General features: G+C 36.2%; 1 protein-coding gene across 15 annotated transcripts in view; it reads left to right on the top strand.

The window, feature by feature from the left end:
* The window catches only part of MLLT10 (MLLT10 histone lysine methyltransferase DOT1L cofactor), a 254,453-nt gene extending 238,674 nt beyond the window's left edge, over positions 1–15,779 (top strand). For 14 of the 15 annotated variants that reach the window (XM_036023436.1, XM_036023475.1, XM_036023459.1 and 11 more), the window contains 7 exons: positions 1,680–1,834; positions 4,449–4,637; positions 5,044–5,132; positions 5,269–5,630; positions 6,681–6,777; positions 11,716–11,925; positions 14,010–15,779. In XM_036023436.1, the coding sequence (XP_035879329.1) occupies positions 1,680–1,834; positions 4,449–4,637; positions 5,044–5,132; positions 5,269–5,630; positions 6,681–6,777; positions 11,716–11,925; positions 14,010–14,054 (1,147 nt within the window). In that variant the 3' untranslated portion in view covers positions 14,055–15,779. The remainder of the gene's footprint in view (positions 1–1,679; positions 1,835–4,448; positions 4,638–5,043; positions 5,133–5,268; positions 5,631–6,680; positions 6,778–11,715; positions 11,926–14,009) is intronic. The other variant, XM_036023455.1, reaches the window with a different exon arrangement.
* Positions 15,780–17,329: the final 1,550 nt, after the last annotated feature.

The following is a 17,329-nucleotide window of genomic DNA, read 5'->3' as shown; positions in this document are numbered from 1 at the left end:
ACGTGTGTCAGTTTGTATACGACAATGAAACTTGAGGCTCTGGCTATGCTTTAATTGATTTTATTCTACTTTTAGCTTCTATACCTTCTCCCAGTTTGTTTTCTCTCTATAATTTTGTAAACTCTGCCTCCAGTGTGCTATCAGGCTGGGTAAGAACGGAGAACAGGAGGAGGGTAAAACCCAATCTGGAGTGTTTTTTCAACTATAGAAAGTAAAAAATTCTGTTAGAAATTAAAATTTTTATGTGGTAACCATGATGAATGTCAGTGTTGCTGTTACTGGTACAGTCTGGGAAGTTTTGTTAAGAAATATATTTGTCATTGAAGAGATTAGTACAAAAACCTCTGATTTTGCTATTTCCTGGTATATATACTATTAGTGCCTTTTTCCTATATAATTCTAGTTGAACTAAAAGTAGTATTGTTTTTCCTAATTGAGCTCTGCAGAAATTTAAATGTTCTTTCTTTTGAAACTAGGAGTGTGAATATTATACACAATGATAACATCTGACTAATCTCTAATTTTATGCTGTGATTACTTTTGTATTGCTTTATTCTTCTTTTCAAAGAAGAAAGTTAATGGATTATTCTTCATATGTTTAGAAGAGGAAGCATTTCTGGGACCATCCCCCTTTTAAAATTAAAACACCATACAAACTATCCAGGAATTATTTAAGTTCCCTTAGTGCTATTTTGCTGGGTATCATTATTTTTCATGAGCTAAATGGGACTTAATACAATAAATGGCACAAAATTGTTTTTAGCATCTATGTCCAACTTATATTACCCTTTAAAGATCAGCCTGAAATGTAATAGCCTAAATTATCCTGGCACAATGAACTATGTAGAGTACAATGGCCAAATGTATATAGCAGATGATATTTTCATATGGAATAAAAAACCTCGTTTGTTTAACTTCTTATTTAAAGAGATTTTTCTAGAGAAGCATTTTAAGGCAGTGACAAACAACAGTGGGTTTTTAGAAGACCTGTGTTGTAGCCCCAGCTCTGTCATTTGCTGAGCAGTGTGCCTTTGGACAGGTCTTTCCAGGCCCATTTGTTTCACAGGCGGAACTAGAGCCAATGAGTCAGATTTTGACTTCTCACCAGGTAGTTGTGAAGAGCTTATGAGATGATTATGTGGAAACACTGGAAACTCTAAAGCAAGACCTTTACTCCTGTGTTATATTAGTGTGGGAGTTGGGAACCAGAAATGGCCACATTTACTAATTTAAAACAAAAAGTGAATGACTGAGAATATTACATATTCTTCTTAATATTAGAAGTGTTGATTTTTGTATTTTAAAGTAGAGTTTTAGAACTTTATTCCCTTCTGGCTAATTATATTAAAATTTTCTCAATCCTGTCTTTCCTTTTTGTTTTATAAACCTGTATCAAGTTCTCTTTATAGTCTGTTTCAGAGATTATTGGTTGTGTGTTTATATTTTCTAGTGGTTTTTAATTAACAAGTATAGCCAGCTAATCCCTTGCTTGTACAATTTGAGGAGGAAGAATGATAATTACTAAATTTTAGAGTAGATTATGGTTTTATTGTTCTAGCGTAGGCAGCTTGGTGTTAGAAAACTTGTATTGGAAAGGGGTTACCATAAGGTGAGAAATGTGAATGTGCTCTCCTTCAAAGAGTTCTTCTGTTTAACCTGAGAATTAATATTTTCAACAGATCCCCTGTAAGCAGTTTACAGATTCGTTATGATCCACCAGGCAACAGCAGTTTGGAAAATCTGCCTCCAGTAGCAGCCAGCATAGAACAGCTTTTGGAGAGGCAATGGAGTGAAGGACAGCAATTTTTATTAGAACAGGGTACTCCTAGTGACAGTAAGTATTCTTTTCTTGTCTTTAAAGAAAGATGAATAGGTAGATGGGTGGATGAACTGACACACAGGTTGACAGGTGCAGAAGTCACATTTATCAAGAATGAAATTATGGTGCATGTTTTATATGTAAAAAATGTAAATATAGTGGTTTAATAGAACAAATTCTGTACTTTTACTGCTTGAACTTGAATCTTGTCTTTACCTGTGATTAATGATATGATCTTAAGTGTCAATGTACTTTAGTCTCCCATTTGTAGAATGGGAGTAATAATGTACCTGTATCATAGGGTTTTGAGGGTTAACTGACAAAAAATATATAGCCCTGGCCAGTGTGGTTTGGTTGGTTGGAACGTTGTCCTGTAACTGAAGGGTTTTCGGTTCAGTTTTTGATTGGAGCACATTCCTGGATTATGGGTTTGGTCCCAGGTTTGGGTGCATACCATCCCTGGTCTGGGTGTGTATGGGTGACCAGCAATTGTTGCTTCTCTCTCACGTTTGATATTTCTCCCTCTCTCTTTGTCTCTAAAAAGCAGTGAAGAAATGTCTTCAGATGAGGATTAAAAAAAGAAGTAAAGAATATTGCTTGACTCATAAAGAGCACTTATCTATTCACTAGTTATTGTAACTGCCTATAATTATAATATTGATACATTGTTTCTCATTGTAACCTCATCAATTTTAAACTTACTAAAATATACAAGTTATATTTTTCTTTTAGTTTAATTGTTTGAAGAACATTTGCTCACCCCTGGAGAATTTACAAGGGGGGGCCCCCAAAAAACTGGAATTATCTTCTGGAGGGCGGGCCCCTTGTAGTACAGGCTTCCCCCGCTAGGTGAGTGTTCTAGGAATCCATCTGTGTATCGGTGTACCAGCTGGCATTGTTGTGAGAGGCTGCTTTGGCTTCCGTGAATTTTTTTATTGAAGACTCTTTCAGAACATTTGCCCATTTCATCATAGGTAATTTACAAACACACCTGCATGCACTGTGCTGCGTGTTAAGCAGTTTTTGACGAAAAACAGCATGACCCATACCCCACCCTCCCTATTCACTGTGTCTTGCCCTGAGTGACTTTTTTTTTTGTTTCCCCCAATGAAAAAAGTCCTCAAAGGGAAACATTTTGCCAGAGTGGAAGAGGTGAAACAAAAAATGGCAGAAGCACTAAAAGGCATCAAAATCAATGAGTTCAAAAACTGTTTTGAGCAGTGGGAAAAAAAAGTCTCTATTAGGGGTATTACATCAAATGGAGAGTACTTTGAAGGTGACTGAAATTTAAATATGTAAGAATACACAATTTTTATACATAAATTCCAGGGGGTTTTGCCGGCGCCCTCTCCCCCTCTCCCCCGCCCCATTTTAAAAAGTGCATGTAGTCCAGTATGGCCAACTATCTTTTCGATTTTGTAATTTGGATGAGAAAGAATAAAAATTACCAAATTATATATACACATATATAATTCTTATATCTTGTATATAATTTACTTATTAAATCATATAACTTATGCTGTAAATATATTTAGCATCTTCACAATTTTAATTATTGGGGGGGGGCCCATGGGTGAAAAAAGCCAAAAAGCAAAGTTACAGTACAAGTTAGCTGGAAAAGTGGCCTAGTGAAAAATATATCCTTAACACTAGGCTATATTTTTCAGGGAAAAATTGGTAGGTTTTATCATTTTGGGATATACATTTTTGCTGCTTTAATTTTAATGGTATCCTCACCAAAAAAAAAAAAATGCTAATTGTAAGGAAATTCATGCTGGGATAATCCCTTAAATATGATAGCTGGAGGACAGGTTTTGCTTAGTCTTATGCATCTCACTTGGGTGCACTAAGTAAGGGTTTCTTTGTGGGATCTTGAAGAGGGAGGGATAAGTGTTAAAATCTTTGGAAATGACCATATGTGTCTTTTGAAGACCCAGAGGGCATGTTAAACAAATACTACTTTTTAAGACACAGGACTTTTAAAATGTCTATTACTGTAGCATAACAGTAGCACTCCATGTTGTCAGTCTAAAGCTCTCAGTTGTGTTTGAGGTGATAAGGCAGGACAGAGACTGAGTCTGTTTACAGATGATGAGCCTTCTCTGGGAGTGGGGGCTGAGGTGCATGCACACTGCCCCCTGCTGGGATATCTGTGCATTAGCATGCTGAGCATCTGGGTTTAGAGGTTCCTCGCCTTGTCTACCTAGCATACCTAGCTTAAGCAAGGAGCAAACAAAAACATGTGGTCTTTATTGTGTTGGAGGATATTGGTGTGATTCTTTCCACTTTAAATGCACTATTAGTGTATGATCGTGGCAGGCACTTTGAATTTTTAATTAGGTTTATTTTGATGAAAATAGAATGTTTTTGTCATTTTTATGTTATTTTTTTGAGAATGGAAATTACATGAACCAGGTAGGTGGTTTTTTTTTTTGTTATCCTTATATATGTACAAATATATATATCTACATATAAATTTAGGAATAAAACCTAAGCACTTAAAAATGCTTTACAGAATCTCTACTTTTCTATTTTAACTATTTGAAAAGTTATTGACACTTAAATCCTTAAAATATTTAGCTCTGTGTGTGAACTTGTCTTTGTTAAAAATGATCCAAATGTTTGCTAGTTTTAGGAATGCTGAAGTCATTACACCAACTTCAAGTTGAAAATCGAAGATTAGAGGAACAAATTAAAAACCTAACTGCCAAAAAGGAACGCCTTCAGTTATTGAATGCACAGCTCTCAGTGCCTTTTCCAACAATAACAACAAATCCTAGTCCATCTCATCAAATTCATGCATTTTCAGCACAGAATGGTATGAAAATATTTATTGTGTATCTAAGGAAAGTAGTCTAGACTTACAATACCTTTTAAGTAAGTGAATAATAACTTATATGAAGGTGTAGAAAAGGAATGATAATTTTGAAGAGCATAAAGAATCCTCTTAAGTGATGAACTTGACTTTTTCTAACTTCTTTAGCATATAATTTAATGATGAAATTTAAATGTATAATGATCTCTATTGATTTAAATCCATGGTATTCAGTAGAGATATAGATTTTTTTTCCATTTAAATGGTCTTAGGCAGAGTAAGACTTAATTTTTAAGTGTTTTTAATATGGGCTTCAGGATTAGCTTTCAGATAAGCCTTCAGTCTTTTACATAACATAATTTAACAGGGTAAATAGGTTGTTATTTTTTTTTGTCTTTTATTATTCCAGCTCCTACTACTGATTCCTTGAATAGCAGTAAGAGCCCTCATCTAGGAAACAGCTTTTTACCTGACAATTCGCTTCCTGTATTAAATCAGGTAATTTTGATGTGGTTAGTTTCATTTGTGTATTTTACTCATAAACAATAGTGTATCCCATTAAATGGTTTAAAATTATTTCCAACAATTTTGCTATGTTCCTTACAATTTAAATTTCCATTCTTCCTTTCATTAGGACTTAACCTCCAGTGGACAAAGCACCAGCAGCTCATCAGCTCTTTCTACGCCACCTCCTGCTGGGCAGAGCCCAGCTCAGCAGGGCACAGGCGTTAGCGGAGTGCAGCAGGTCAATGGTGTGACAGTGGGGGCGCTGGCTGGTGGAATGCAGACTGTAACATCCACCATTCCTGCAGTGCCTGGAGTGGGTGGGATAATTGGAGCTTTGCCAGGTAACCAACTGGCAATTAATGGCATTGTAGGAGCTTTAAATGGTGTTATTCAGACCCCTGTCACAATGTCCCAGAACCCTACCCCCCTCACCCACACAACTGTACAACCTAATGCAACTCATCCAATGCCAGCTACACTGACTAACAGGTAAGAAACTTACTTAAAATATATTTTAGGTTTTCCAGTGCAACATAATACTGTTGTCCATGTTTTAGATTGGGATTTTTAATGTTCTCCATGTAGATATACTCTAAGAAATTACAGTCCACCAAACTTTAAGTATATTTACTGAGAGCCATTTATTTTTCAAACTTAAGTAATTCAAATTAAAACAAAAGTAAGCCACTTGAGTGACAAAACATCAAATATAATCTGTGCTGAAAAATTCCCTTTTGATTTTATGCTGTGTGTATTACCTTTATGTATCATAAATTCTAAAGAAAAGTAGCATTGTAATGAAGATCACATATGAACTATTGGTTTCTTAAAATTCAGCTATGTAATTCTATTACCTTTATAATAAAAGATTGTGATAGGATGAAAGGTTAGATATTCATCTTGAATATTGAGGAAGTGAGACTCACTGTTTCATTGTACTGGAATTTCATTTGAATGTTCAAAATAAAGAGACTAGTGTCATGTTATTGAACATAGTCTTGAGGAATAAATAATTTTAAATGGATTTCCAGGGGCACCAGTAAACTTTTTCTGGCTCTCTCTTCGTTAGTATTTAATTTTACTGACCATTGGGACCATTTTAAAAGGTTGGGTCAAATCACTGACTAGTGTGTTTGGATTATGTCTTGTTTTAAATATGTGTTACTTAATGTAGGTTAAATTATTCTTCAATAACTAAGAATAAATTATTACATGTGCATGTTGTAAACACATGTAAATTTTTATTCTATAAAATAACTTAGTGCCTGCTTAGTTTACAATAAAAAGGAAAACAAAACGTGTCTTGACAATGTGAGTTTTTGTGTATCTGCATGCATGGTTGCACACACAGGTGTGTGCACATGCAGCTACACACAAAAATAAGAAATTTGCCCATCATTGTTTTCAAAATGTGTTAACAAGATTAAAAACTTGACTTGAACTTATTAAACATCAAATCAAAGAGTAGTCTTTCATTTTACATTTAAAAAAACATTAAAGGTATATAGTAGAAAGTAAGAATTTTAATCTTTTTTTCAGTGCCTCAGGACTAGGATTACTTTCTGACCAGCAAAGACAAATATTTCTTCATCAACAGCAATTTCAGCAATTGTTAAATTCTCAACAGCTCACTCCAGTAAGTGCTTCCTTTTGATATCAGTAATATTTGATTTTTTTATTAGGAGAACATGATGTAAGTTAAAGTACATAGATATTCTGTGTACTGTGCTGATTACCCACTTTGTGAAATATTGTTACGGGACGCATAATGCAAAAATAGTTTGTCTTGCCATTTGGTATAGTCTGCGATACTTGCATTGACACTGTTGACCCCACTGAGCACATGTGCTGTGGTGCCCTTGTAGCCTCTGGTGGTAGAGTGGTAAACAAGACTTTGCATTTTTGTGGAGCTTCCTTCTGAGAGGGGAGATGGACAATAAATAAATACATACTATTTGGTAGTGATAAGTATTGAGAAGAAAAATAAAGCAGGGTAAAGTGATAGAAAACAGTGGCATTGAGGGTCATTTTAAATAGGATGGTCCAGCTTCTTTGAGTAAGTGATGTTTGAGCACAGATCTGAAAAGCAGTTTAAGGAGCATGACTTTTGACATAGGAAAAGAAGAGAAAGCACATTCCAGGTAGAGGGAACAGCAGTTGTAAAGACCTCAGTTGGACAAGTATTTATGTTTTGGAGACAAGAAAGAAAGCTAGCATGACTGCAGAATGAGAAAGGCTAATGCAGAGGGTCAGGCAGGTAAGTTTTGTATAGAAGATCATAGACTAACTTGTTTGGCAGTCTGTGGCAAGAAATTTAAGTTTACCTTAATTGTGATGGTAAGCCACTGGTGATTTTTTTTTAACCTTTCTACTGTGGAATTTTTTAAGTGCACCAATAAAGAGTATAATACTTGTATACTAATCACCTAGCTTTAATAATTATTCCAATTTTAAAAAAGTTTTATTTAATATATTTTCACTTTTTCCTTCAGGATTATTTTACAGAATTAATTGGAGGACTTTGAACAGTATAGTGACATGATAATCACATTTTTAAAAGATGGATTTAGCTGCTGTATTATGGAGAATAATCTGTGTGTGGGGCCAGGGGAGATGGTGGCAACAGTAGAAACAGGAGCATCCCGGGTAGATGTTGGTATCTTAAAACAGTGTGATAAACGTGGTGGGAAACTGTCTGGAATTGTATATGTTGAAGATAGAACCAGCAGGACTTGTTTGTTGGACATTCAAGAAAAAAAGGAGACCTGCCCTGGCTGATGCAGCTCCATGGACTGAACACCAGCCTGCGAACTGAGAGATTGCTGGTTTGGTTCCAGCCAGGGTACATGCCTACATTGTGAGCCAGGTCCCCAGTTGGGGGTATGTGAGAGGCAACTCTTTCATTCTCACAGTGATGTTTCTTTCCCTCTGTCTCCTTCCCGTCTCCTCTCTCTAAAAAAATAAATAAATAAAATCTTAAAAAGGAAAGAAAAAGGGAGAGTCCTTAAACAATTGGATGTTGACTTTTACTGAGATCTGGATGACTAGGAGGAACAGGTTTTGCAGAGATAACAGGAGTTATCCTGTGCTGTGCACATTCTGAGTTTGAGATGTCTGGTTTTAGATGGTCAATTGCCTGTCTAAGGAAAGGATACAGTTGGATATGTAAATTTGGGGCCATTACTGCATATGTGATGTTTAGATCCACAAGATTTGATAAGATCTGAAGACTGAGCTTGAACACCCTGGAAGAGAACAATAATCTAGTAAAGGATATTGAAAAAAAGTGGCCAGTGACTTAAGAGAGAAACTCAGAAAGTGGTGTTCTAGGGACCCACGTGAAGAAAATGTTTTAAGAAAGGGAGGACTCTGCTGCGTGAAATGCTTCTGACAGAACAAGTAAGAATGGACCATTGGATTTGGCTGTCTAAAGGTTTTTCATGCAAGCGGTCTTAGTGAGAAGTAAAAACCTCACTCACTGGTTCCAAAGGAAATGGGAGGAGAGGAAGTGAAGGTGGCATGGAGGCAACTAAAGATGTTTTACTGTAGAAAAGCAAGGAAGTGGACACCTAACAGGAGAAAAACATGGCCTAAGAGGGTGGTGTCTATTCATTTTGAATATGACAGTCTTTGTTAATAAGTTAATTTCTGGTACAGGTGAGAGGAAGAAGAGTCCCAGATCAGCAAAGTTCCTCAGAAAGAAGAGGAGCTGATCATAGCATTCTGTTCTGAGAAGAGCGCAGGCAGAACAGCTGTCAGTCGGTTTTATGATAGGCTATCGAGGGTATCCACTTTTAATGTTTTTAATGCAAATTATAAATAAAGTTATCAGCTGAGGGACAATGGAGTATTGGTAGTTAAGAGGATGTGGAGTAGGTACATTGGTAAAGGGGTAGAAAGAGTTAACTAAGACTTGTGGAAGTGTGTGACTCATATGCAGCAGCAACACTGGATAGCCCTCTGTAGTCATGAATTTAAAGTCTCCAAGTTGATGTGGTCGTGTGACTTTTCTCCAGCCTCATTTCTCCAGCACACTTCACAGAGTTAGACTGCCTATAGAAGGTACTATTTAAATGACTCAGAGTTTCAGCCTTCTTATAATTTCTTTCTAGAATATATTTACCTACTTTCTTGAGTCAAAAATATTTTGAAAATATTTGGCATCATTTTCATGTCACTATATTTCCAGTGGTATAAAGATAGATTGTATATAAATTCTTAAATGCTTACGCTAAAATGAGATCTTGTTTTCCTATTTCAAGCTGCCTCCTAATGTGAAGTACTAAAATTCAGCTAATTTGGGGCTCTTCCCATTAATCAAGATTTCACTCTCCTGATAGTACATATAGATGTCTCATTTTCAGAACATGGTTGATTAAGGAATTTTTAGTACAAATTTTTTTCTCAGAAACCATAAGGACTGAAGTAGTTTAAAATTTACTTTTTCCTTTGTCAGGCAGGGTTGTGAGGTAGAGTTTATTCATTTATAAGCATTGAACTTTATGTAGGTAAGAATTATTATAAGGCATATTTTCTTCTCCCATTTTAAGAAAAACTCTTGCTTCACTCTACCCCCCTACCCACTGCTACCCTGTTTCTCTGCTCACTGTGTCCTCCCAGTGACCTTCATGTTGCTGAGTCCTGTGGTCAGTTCACCTTTTTAAAGATTATTTTTATTTATTCTTAGTGAAAGGGGAAGGGAGGAAGAAAAAAAGGGAGATAAATATCAACCAGTTGCCTCTCGCATATGCCCTGACCAGGGACGGAACCCACGACCCAGTCATCGGCCCTGACCGTGAATCCAACTGATGACTTTTTGCTTTTTAGGACAATGCCCAGTCAACTGAGCCACACCGGTCAGTTCTCGTTCTTCATCTCACTTGACCTGGCTGGAGACAGCATTTGACAGAATTGATCACTCTTTCCTTCATGAAACACTTCCTTATTTAGTTTCCAGAATACCACATTATCATAAAACTTTTCCTGCCTAAATGGTCATTCCTTTCCTCCTCTTCTCCTCAGCCCCTTAGAGTGTTCTAGAATTTGGTGATGTCCTCCAGTCACATAGCTTTAAATACCCTTTGTGTATAGGATACTTTTCCAGCCCAGGCCTTACTCTGGAATTTCAAACTTCTGTATCCAAGTGCTTACTTGGTATCTCTACTTGGATATCTTACTGGATATTTAATGCATAGCCTGTCCACAACTGAAATGATCATCTTTCACCACATATCTGCTCCACACACAGTTTCTTTTCTTCAGCTCACGGCAAGCCCATTCTTCCAGTTGCTCAAGGCAAAAACCTTGCAGTCATCCTTCACTCCTCCCTTTCTCTGATGCCTCACATTGAATCCATTAAGAAATCCTGAATCACATTTGTGTCAATTCTCTGCTCAAAATCTTACACTTTTTACTTCTAGTAAAAGTTAAATAAGTATTCATGGCCTACTGCCATGAGGCCCATAGTCTCCTCTTGCCTCCTCCTTGCTCCCTCCACTTCAGCACTCCTGGTCTTGACATCTCCATCTCCCTTGATTATACTGGATGTGAAATACAGCCCCTTAGCACTGGCTGTTCTACCTACCTGGAACACCCCCACCCTGCCCCAGCCATATCTACATAGAGAATTCTCTGACTAATCTATTTCATTTTGTTTTAAGATTTTATTTTATTTTTTTATTTTTAGAGAGAGGGGAAGAGAGGGAGAGAAACATCAATCTGTTGCCTCTTGCATGCCCCCTACTGCGGACCTGGCCTGCAACTCAGGCACATGCCCTGACCAGGAATTGAATCAGTGACCTTTTGATTCACAGGCCTGCACTCAGTCCACTGAGCCACACCAGCCAGGGCTGACCAATCTATTTCACAAGACCCACACCCTTGCCATACTCTCTCACACACATTTCTCTTTTCCCTGACCCTTAGCAATATTCATATTCTAACATTTTTGTTTGTCTTTCCATCTTTCTCCCAGGGTGGACTGCATAAGGACAGGGGTTCTTCCCCGCCGCCCCCCCCCCCCCCCCCCCCCCCCCCGCCACATTAATATGTCTCAAGCACAAAACACATGTCTCTAAATAGTGCCTGGCACATAGGAAGCACTCAGGAAATGAAATACATGCTCACTGTAAAGAGTAGTCTCATAACTACATGAAGAAAGCACTTTTTCTGTCGGCATGAATGAGAACTTTAAACATATTTTAAGTTCCCAGAATTAGGGGAAGGATTTGACCCACATAGTTTATTCTAAAGTTACATACAGGGAACTTAATGAGTTTTGTAAGTTGCTGTTGGTCTTGATTATTGTGGATAACCTAATTTAAATAGAGGTCTCCTACATTTGTTTGCCCATTTTGAAAATAAGCCATTCACTAATGATATTAACATTTTATAGTACATACTATCTAGCATAATGTATTTTTCCAGAAGAGGTACTAGTTTTCTTTCTTAGTAGTATGGATGTGACTTATGTTTAAATCTCTAATATTAAAGAAGAAAATAGAAAAGGCAGGCTTTACTAACTGCTGAATTCGATGACAAGAAACTCATCTTTTCTCACATATTTTTACCTAAGGAGCAACATCAGGCCCTTCTGTATCAGTTAATGCAACAACATCACCACCAGCAGCACCATCAGCCAGAACTACAGCAGCTGCAGATTTCTGGACCGACACAGATACCAATAAACAACCTACTTGCAGGTACTCAGGCACCGCCGCTGCACCCAGCTACCACCAACCCATTTCTCACCATCCATGGCGACAGTGCAAGTCAGAAAGGAGCAGTAAGTGTCTTTGTTTGATTATATCTAGTGAAATAAAAAGAAGTTTATTGATTAATCAGAGATGATTCTCTTCTGTCTCTCCCTTTAAAAAAAATATTCCCCCTGTAATTTCTTCTTAATACAAGTTGTTTAGCAGCTGGATAGTGTAAACACAAAGGACCTAACCCAAATTATATATTCCTGAAGTATATCAGTGTGAATTTGCACATAAGGTTTTAGTGACATGGGACAGTCCACTCAGAAGACAATGCTTGGTGAGAATAATTAGTTTAATTATAGAACTAGTCTAGATATTTTAGGAATACTTTTATTATTTTACTGTGAAGTGCTTCCTAAAATTGACTTATATTTATAATAAAACTAATATATAAATTTTAGGGTACTCCAACCATTCTATCAGGTTACATTTTTTAAAAAAGTAAATTACAGCCCTGACCAGTGTGGTTCAGTAGATTGGGCATTGTGCCACAAAGCAAAAGGTTGTGGGTTCAATTTCTAATCAGGGCACATGCCTGAGTTGTGGGCCAGGTGTCCAGATGGAGGCATAGGAGAAGTAACCAGCCAATGTTTTTCTTGTGCATTGGTATTTCTCTGCCTCTCTTCCCCCACTCTAAAAATAAATCAATAAAATATTTTAAAAAAGTAAATTATAATCACATTTGCAATGGAATTTAATTTTTTAAAAGATTTTATTGATTTATTTTTAGAGAGGGAGAGAAACATTAATGGGAGAGAAAAATATCGATCTGTTGCCTCTCATACAGTGCACTGATTGGGGACCAAACCCATAATCCAGGCATGTGCCCTGACTAAGATTCGAACCTGCAACCTTTTCGCTTTGATGGATGACACCCAACCACCTGAACCACACAGGGCAGGGCTGGGATTTAAATTTGTATTAATGGTATGTGATAGTAACTTACCCTGTCAGTGTACAAGTTAGGATACATTAAAAATGGGTGCAGGGACAGTGTACTATCCATACAGTAGCATACTTTTTTAAGGCTGTTTCTATTAATTCTCCCCTTTGATTAGGCCCACTTTACTGGAGTATAAATGTTTTCCCTAAATTCCAGTTCAGGGAAGAGCCCTATTAGAGGAAGGATACTGGGATATAGAGTGGAGACTGGACATCAAGAGAAGGAAGAAGGGAAAGAATGAGGTGGGAGCTGTGGCAAATAGAAGTGTTAAAGTCACAATGCTTGTTCTTTCCCATAATTTGAAAGCTTGCTGTTGACTGTGCTTTTTAGTTTGAATATAGTAACAAGAATTGGTTTAAAATATAGATTATTGGGTTTTGTTTACCCCATTGTTTCAGATTTCCAGATTGTAAATACATACTGTCCTTAATCACAGACTTAGTTACCTCTCCAGTGTTTGGCTGACATGTGAAATTTAAGTGATTCCATCTTAATTTAGGAAATTTTTGTGTTGTTTTTTCTTGTGTTAGAAAGTGAATTAATTGCAAGATAACTTTTCTGTACTATATGGATGTATTTTTAAAAGAAAAACCACAATAATGAATAATATAAAATAACTATTAATGGAGAAAAGCAAGGCTGGAAAATACTATTTATGAGTACCTACTATACACCAGATATCTATGTTAGATACAATAGCATGTGTGACTTCAATCTTAAAAATAATAATAGACTATAATCCCATTTTTATAGATGAGTTAAAGGAGACTGAAAGTGGTTAAAGATCAAAAGATAAATAGCACATGTTGGATCTGAACCCATGGCTTTGTTAGTCCTTTTCCACAGTACCACATTACTGCATCCGTGGAAAAGTCAGTTTCAGGGAATGATTTCTACATTCATTCCTTGGTGAGTTCTGTCCCTCAGGTGGGCATTTCTGCCTTTGTTTACTGCTGAATTTCATGTTTATAAAACAATTGATAGTTGTTTACCAATTAATTTGTCTTTATATTATGGTGAAAAGTAGCCATGTTGACTTGCAGAATAAAAGGAATAACCATATTCCACATTTTACCTCACCTGTAATTTCAATTAAGGGGATATTACCTCAAATGTGAGCCAAAAATTCATTTCACTAATGTATCTGATTTTGTTTAACTGCAGAGACTTAGTGATAAAACCGGGCCTGTTGCTCAGGAGAAAAGTTGACAGTTGAGAAACATCTAGAAATTGCCTGTCCTGCTGTTCTAGCACTTCATCTGGCTGCTGTTGCAGTCCTCTTACTACACCTGCGAGGAAATGCAGCAAGAAACTAACCGCACAACAGAGGGTTATTGCCACAAGGACATTCTTGTAAGGCTTTGATTAATTTTCTTGTTGCTTTGTTGCACTGAAATGGAATTCCCATATCCCCCATCCCTCTCCCAGAGTTTTTGAACTTTGAAAGAAAATGTAATAACTAACTTTTGTCAGTGAAATAATTTACATGCAGTGAGTTTATCAGCCTAAGAGAAATTTAATATAGTCGGTGCACACCTAATTTTGTTACAAATTGGAGAGATGAATAGTAAAAACAATGACTCATTCCATTTATAAACTATTTGATTTTATTGTACAAGTTGGAATATGAAAACATATTTTGTTTGGGTAACAGTGTGCTTACTCTGTGAGTCAAAACTTAAAACAAATTTCCAGGAACTGGCAAGTTTCTTCTGGAGTTTTATTTTATTGCAAATAAATAGGTCATCAACTGGGACTTTGCAATCTTTGTTATAAAAATTTCCTTTCTAATGGGATTTGGCCAATTTTGGTAATCAAGTTAGGGTGGTAATGTCTGCCTCTGCTAAAGGTAATTTTCTTTTGCTAAATGCATTTTCTTTAGTATTAAGACCTACTCATATTTCAAAGAAACTTTGAGTTAAGTGAGTTCTAGGCTGCTGGGGGAACCAGATCAATTCAAAGTGACAACTTCTTTCAGAAATGGGGCCACTCTGGAAACTGATGGTAGGGTTTGGCCTGAATCAAGTGCCTGTTAGTGCCGTCATGGTGTTGAAATGGCTCTAGACAGCTGAGCTTGCACTATAATTATAGTCAGTCCTTGTGAGTAGTAGGGATAGTCAGTGTTGCACCAGCAGCCTTCCCCATGATTCTGCCTTTATTAAAAATTTTCTATGCCACCGTAGATAGCTCAGGCAAAACTGTTACCTGGGTATTTATCCACTAATGAGTCACAAGAAAAATGAGTGGATTTGGTAAGGATTTTTGTTTTTTCATTTAAATAACTTTCCATTACTGACAGTGATTTCAAACAAAAAAGACAAACACCCCACCACTGCAGTTCCTGAAACAGGTGAAGTCTGTATTACAGCCCTTCCATTTTGGGTCACCACACTGCTGATATGACAGTATGGCAGTGTATCGATTCAGCAATTGGGGACGTAACCATTGAACTGTACTAAAATGTGTGAATTATTAGTGGAAAAGACCCAGCTATAATTAGACCTCCACTGTGTACTTAGCTAGAAGAACATGTTAATTCTGCAATATGTCTCTTGGTTAAACATTGCACAGTTCTTACCTCATTTCTGTAAATAAGGTTTTGTGAATCTGTTTTGTATTGTGAAAAATTCATAAGATAACATTGATATTTTGATTTGTAATATTTCTAATTGGTAGATTTAATTAAAAAGTAAAATTAATTTATTTTTATATGTTCAGGGGAATTTTAAAGAAAGTCAAATCTTTTGTAGATAATTAAAAAAATCGGTGTGGTTTATTTTACTTATTTAACCCACTGGTTATTATTCTGTAACAATTTGTATAAATGGTAAAGTTTGAATGTGTTGTTATTTTACCTAGATGTAAAATTCCACATGTATTAAAGAAAATGTATAAAGTTTTTGTTAATAAAATTTAATAATGTTTATAACTCTGTGCCATTTTTTTCTAGTTTTATTGAGATGTAATTGACATATAGCACTGTAAATTTAAGGTGTATGGCATAATAATTTGACTTACATATATTGTGAGATGATTACCACAGTAAGTTTAGTTACCATTATCTAATATAGATACAAAAAAAAAAGAGAAAACAAAAAATTTTTTTCCTGTGGTAATTAGGATTTACTCTCTTAACAACTTTCAAATATACCACAGAACAGTGTTAACTGTAGTCATCATGTTGTACATTACATCCCTAGCACTTAGTAATCTTATGACTGAAGGTTTGTGCGATTTGGCCAATTTCCCCTCCCACTCCTGGTCTCTCTGCCTCTGGTACTTAAAAATCTGTTCTCTTTTTCTTGTTAGGTTTCATTAATTAATTAATTAATTTATTTATAGTATAGATTCCATATAGGAGGTCATCCAGTATTTCTCTTTCTCTGTCACTTAGCATATTGCCCTCAAGATCCATCCATGTTGTCACAAATACAGGATTTCTTTATCCATTCATCCATGGATGGACACTTAGATTGTTTCCATATCTGGGCGACTGTGAATAATGCTGTAGTGAGCATGGAAGTGCATATATTGTTTCCAGTTAGTGTTTTTTCTTTGGGTACATACTTGGAAGTGGAATTGCTCAACTCTATAGTAATTCTATTTTTAATTTGTTGAGGAGCCTCCATACTGTTTTCCACAGTGGCTGCACCAATTTACATTCCCACCAACAGTGCACAAGTATTCCCTTTTCTACAATACATTCTCACCAACATGTGTTATTTCTTATCTTTTGGGTAATAGCTATTCTGCCAGGTGTGAGATAATACCTCATTGTGGTTTTGATTACATTTCCCTGGTGATTAATGATACTGAGCATCTTTTAATGTACTGTTGTCCATCTGTATGTCTTCTTTGGGAAATGTTTATTCAAATAGTATGCCCATTTTTAAATCTGATTGTTTTTGTGCTAGTGAGTTAAGAGTTCTTTGTATATTGTGGATATTAAGCCCTTATCAGATGTATAGCTTGCAATCAATTTCTCCCATTTGGTGGGTTGCCTTTTCATTTTGCCAATACATTATTTTTCAGACTATAAGGCCCCCCCCCAAATTTGGGAGGAAATGGGGGTGTGTCTTAAAGTCTGAAAGTAGGTTATGTTTATATTGGTGAAACATTATTTGTTATTAAATGTTTTACCATATTTTTTGCTTCAAAATTTTTTTCCCTATTTTCTTCCCCTAAAACCTAGGTACATCTTATGGTCCAAAAATACAGTAGTTTGCTGGAGCTTTTTAATTTGAGGTACTCTCATTTGTTTATTTTTGCTTTTGTTGCTTTTGCTTCTGGTGTCAGAGTCAAAAATCCTCAAAGACTGATGTCACGGAGCTTACTGCCTATGTTTTCTTTTAGGAGTTGTTTTGTGATTTCAGTCTCTAATCCATTTTGAGTTAATTTTTGTGTATGGTGTTCAAATGGTAGTCCAGTTTCATTCTTTTATACATAGCAGTCCAAATATCCCAATACCATTTATTGAAGAGAAT

The sequence above is a fragment of the Phyllostomus discolor genome, chromosome 1 (genome assembly GCF_004126475.2).
Source record: "Phyllostomus discolor isolate MPI-MPIP mPhyDis1 chromosome 1, mPhyDis1.pri.v3, whole genome shotgun sequence".
In the NCBI taxonomy this organism is placed as follows: Eukaryota; Metazoa; Chordata; class Mammalia; order Chiroptera; family Phyllostomidae; genus Phyllostomus; species Phyllostomus discolor.
This window is presented reverse-complemented; position numbering and strand designations above follow the sequence as displayed.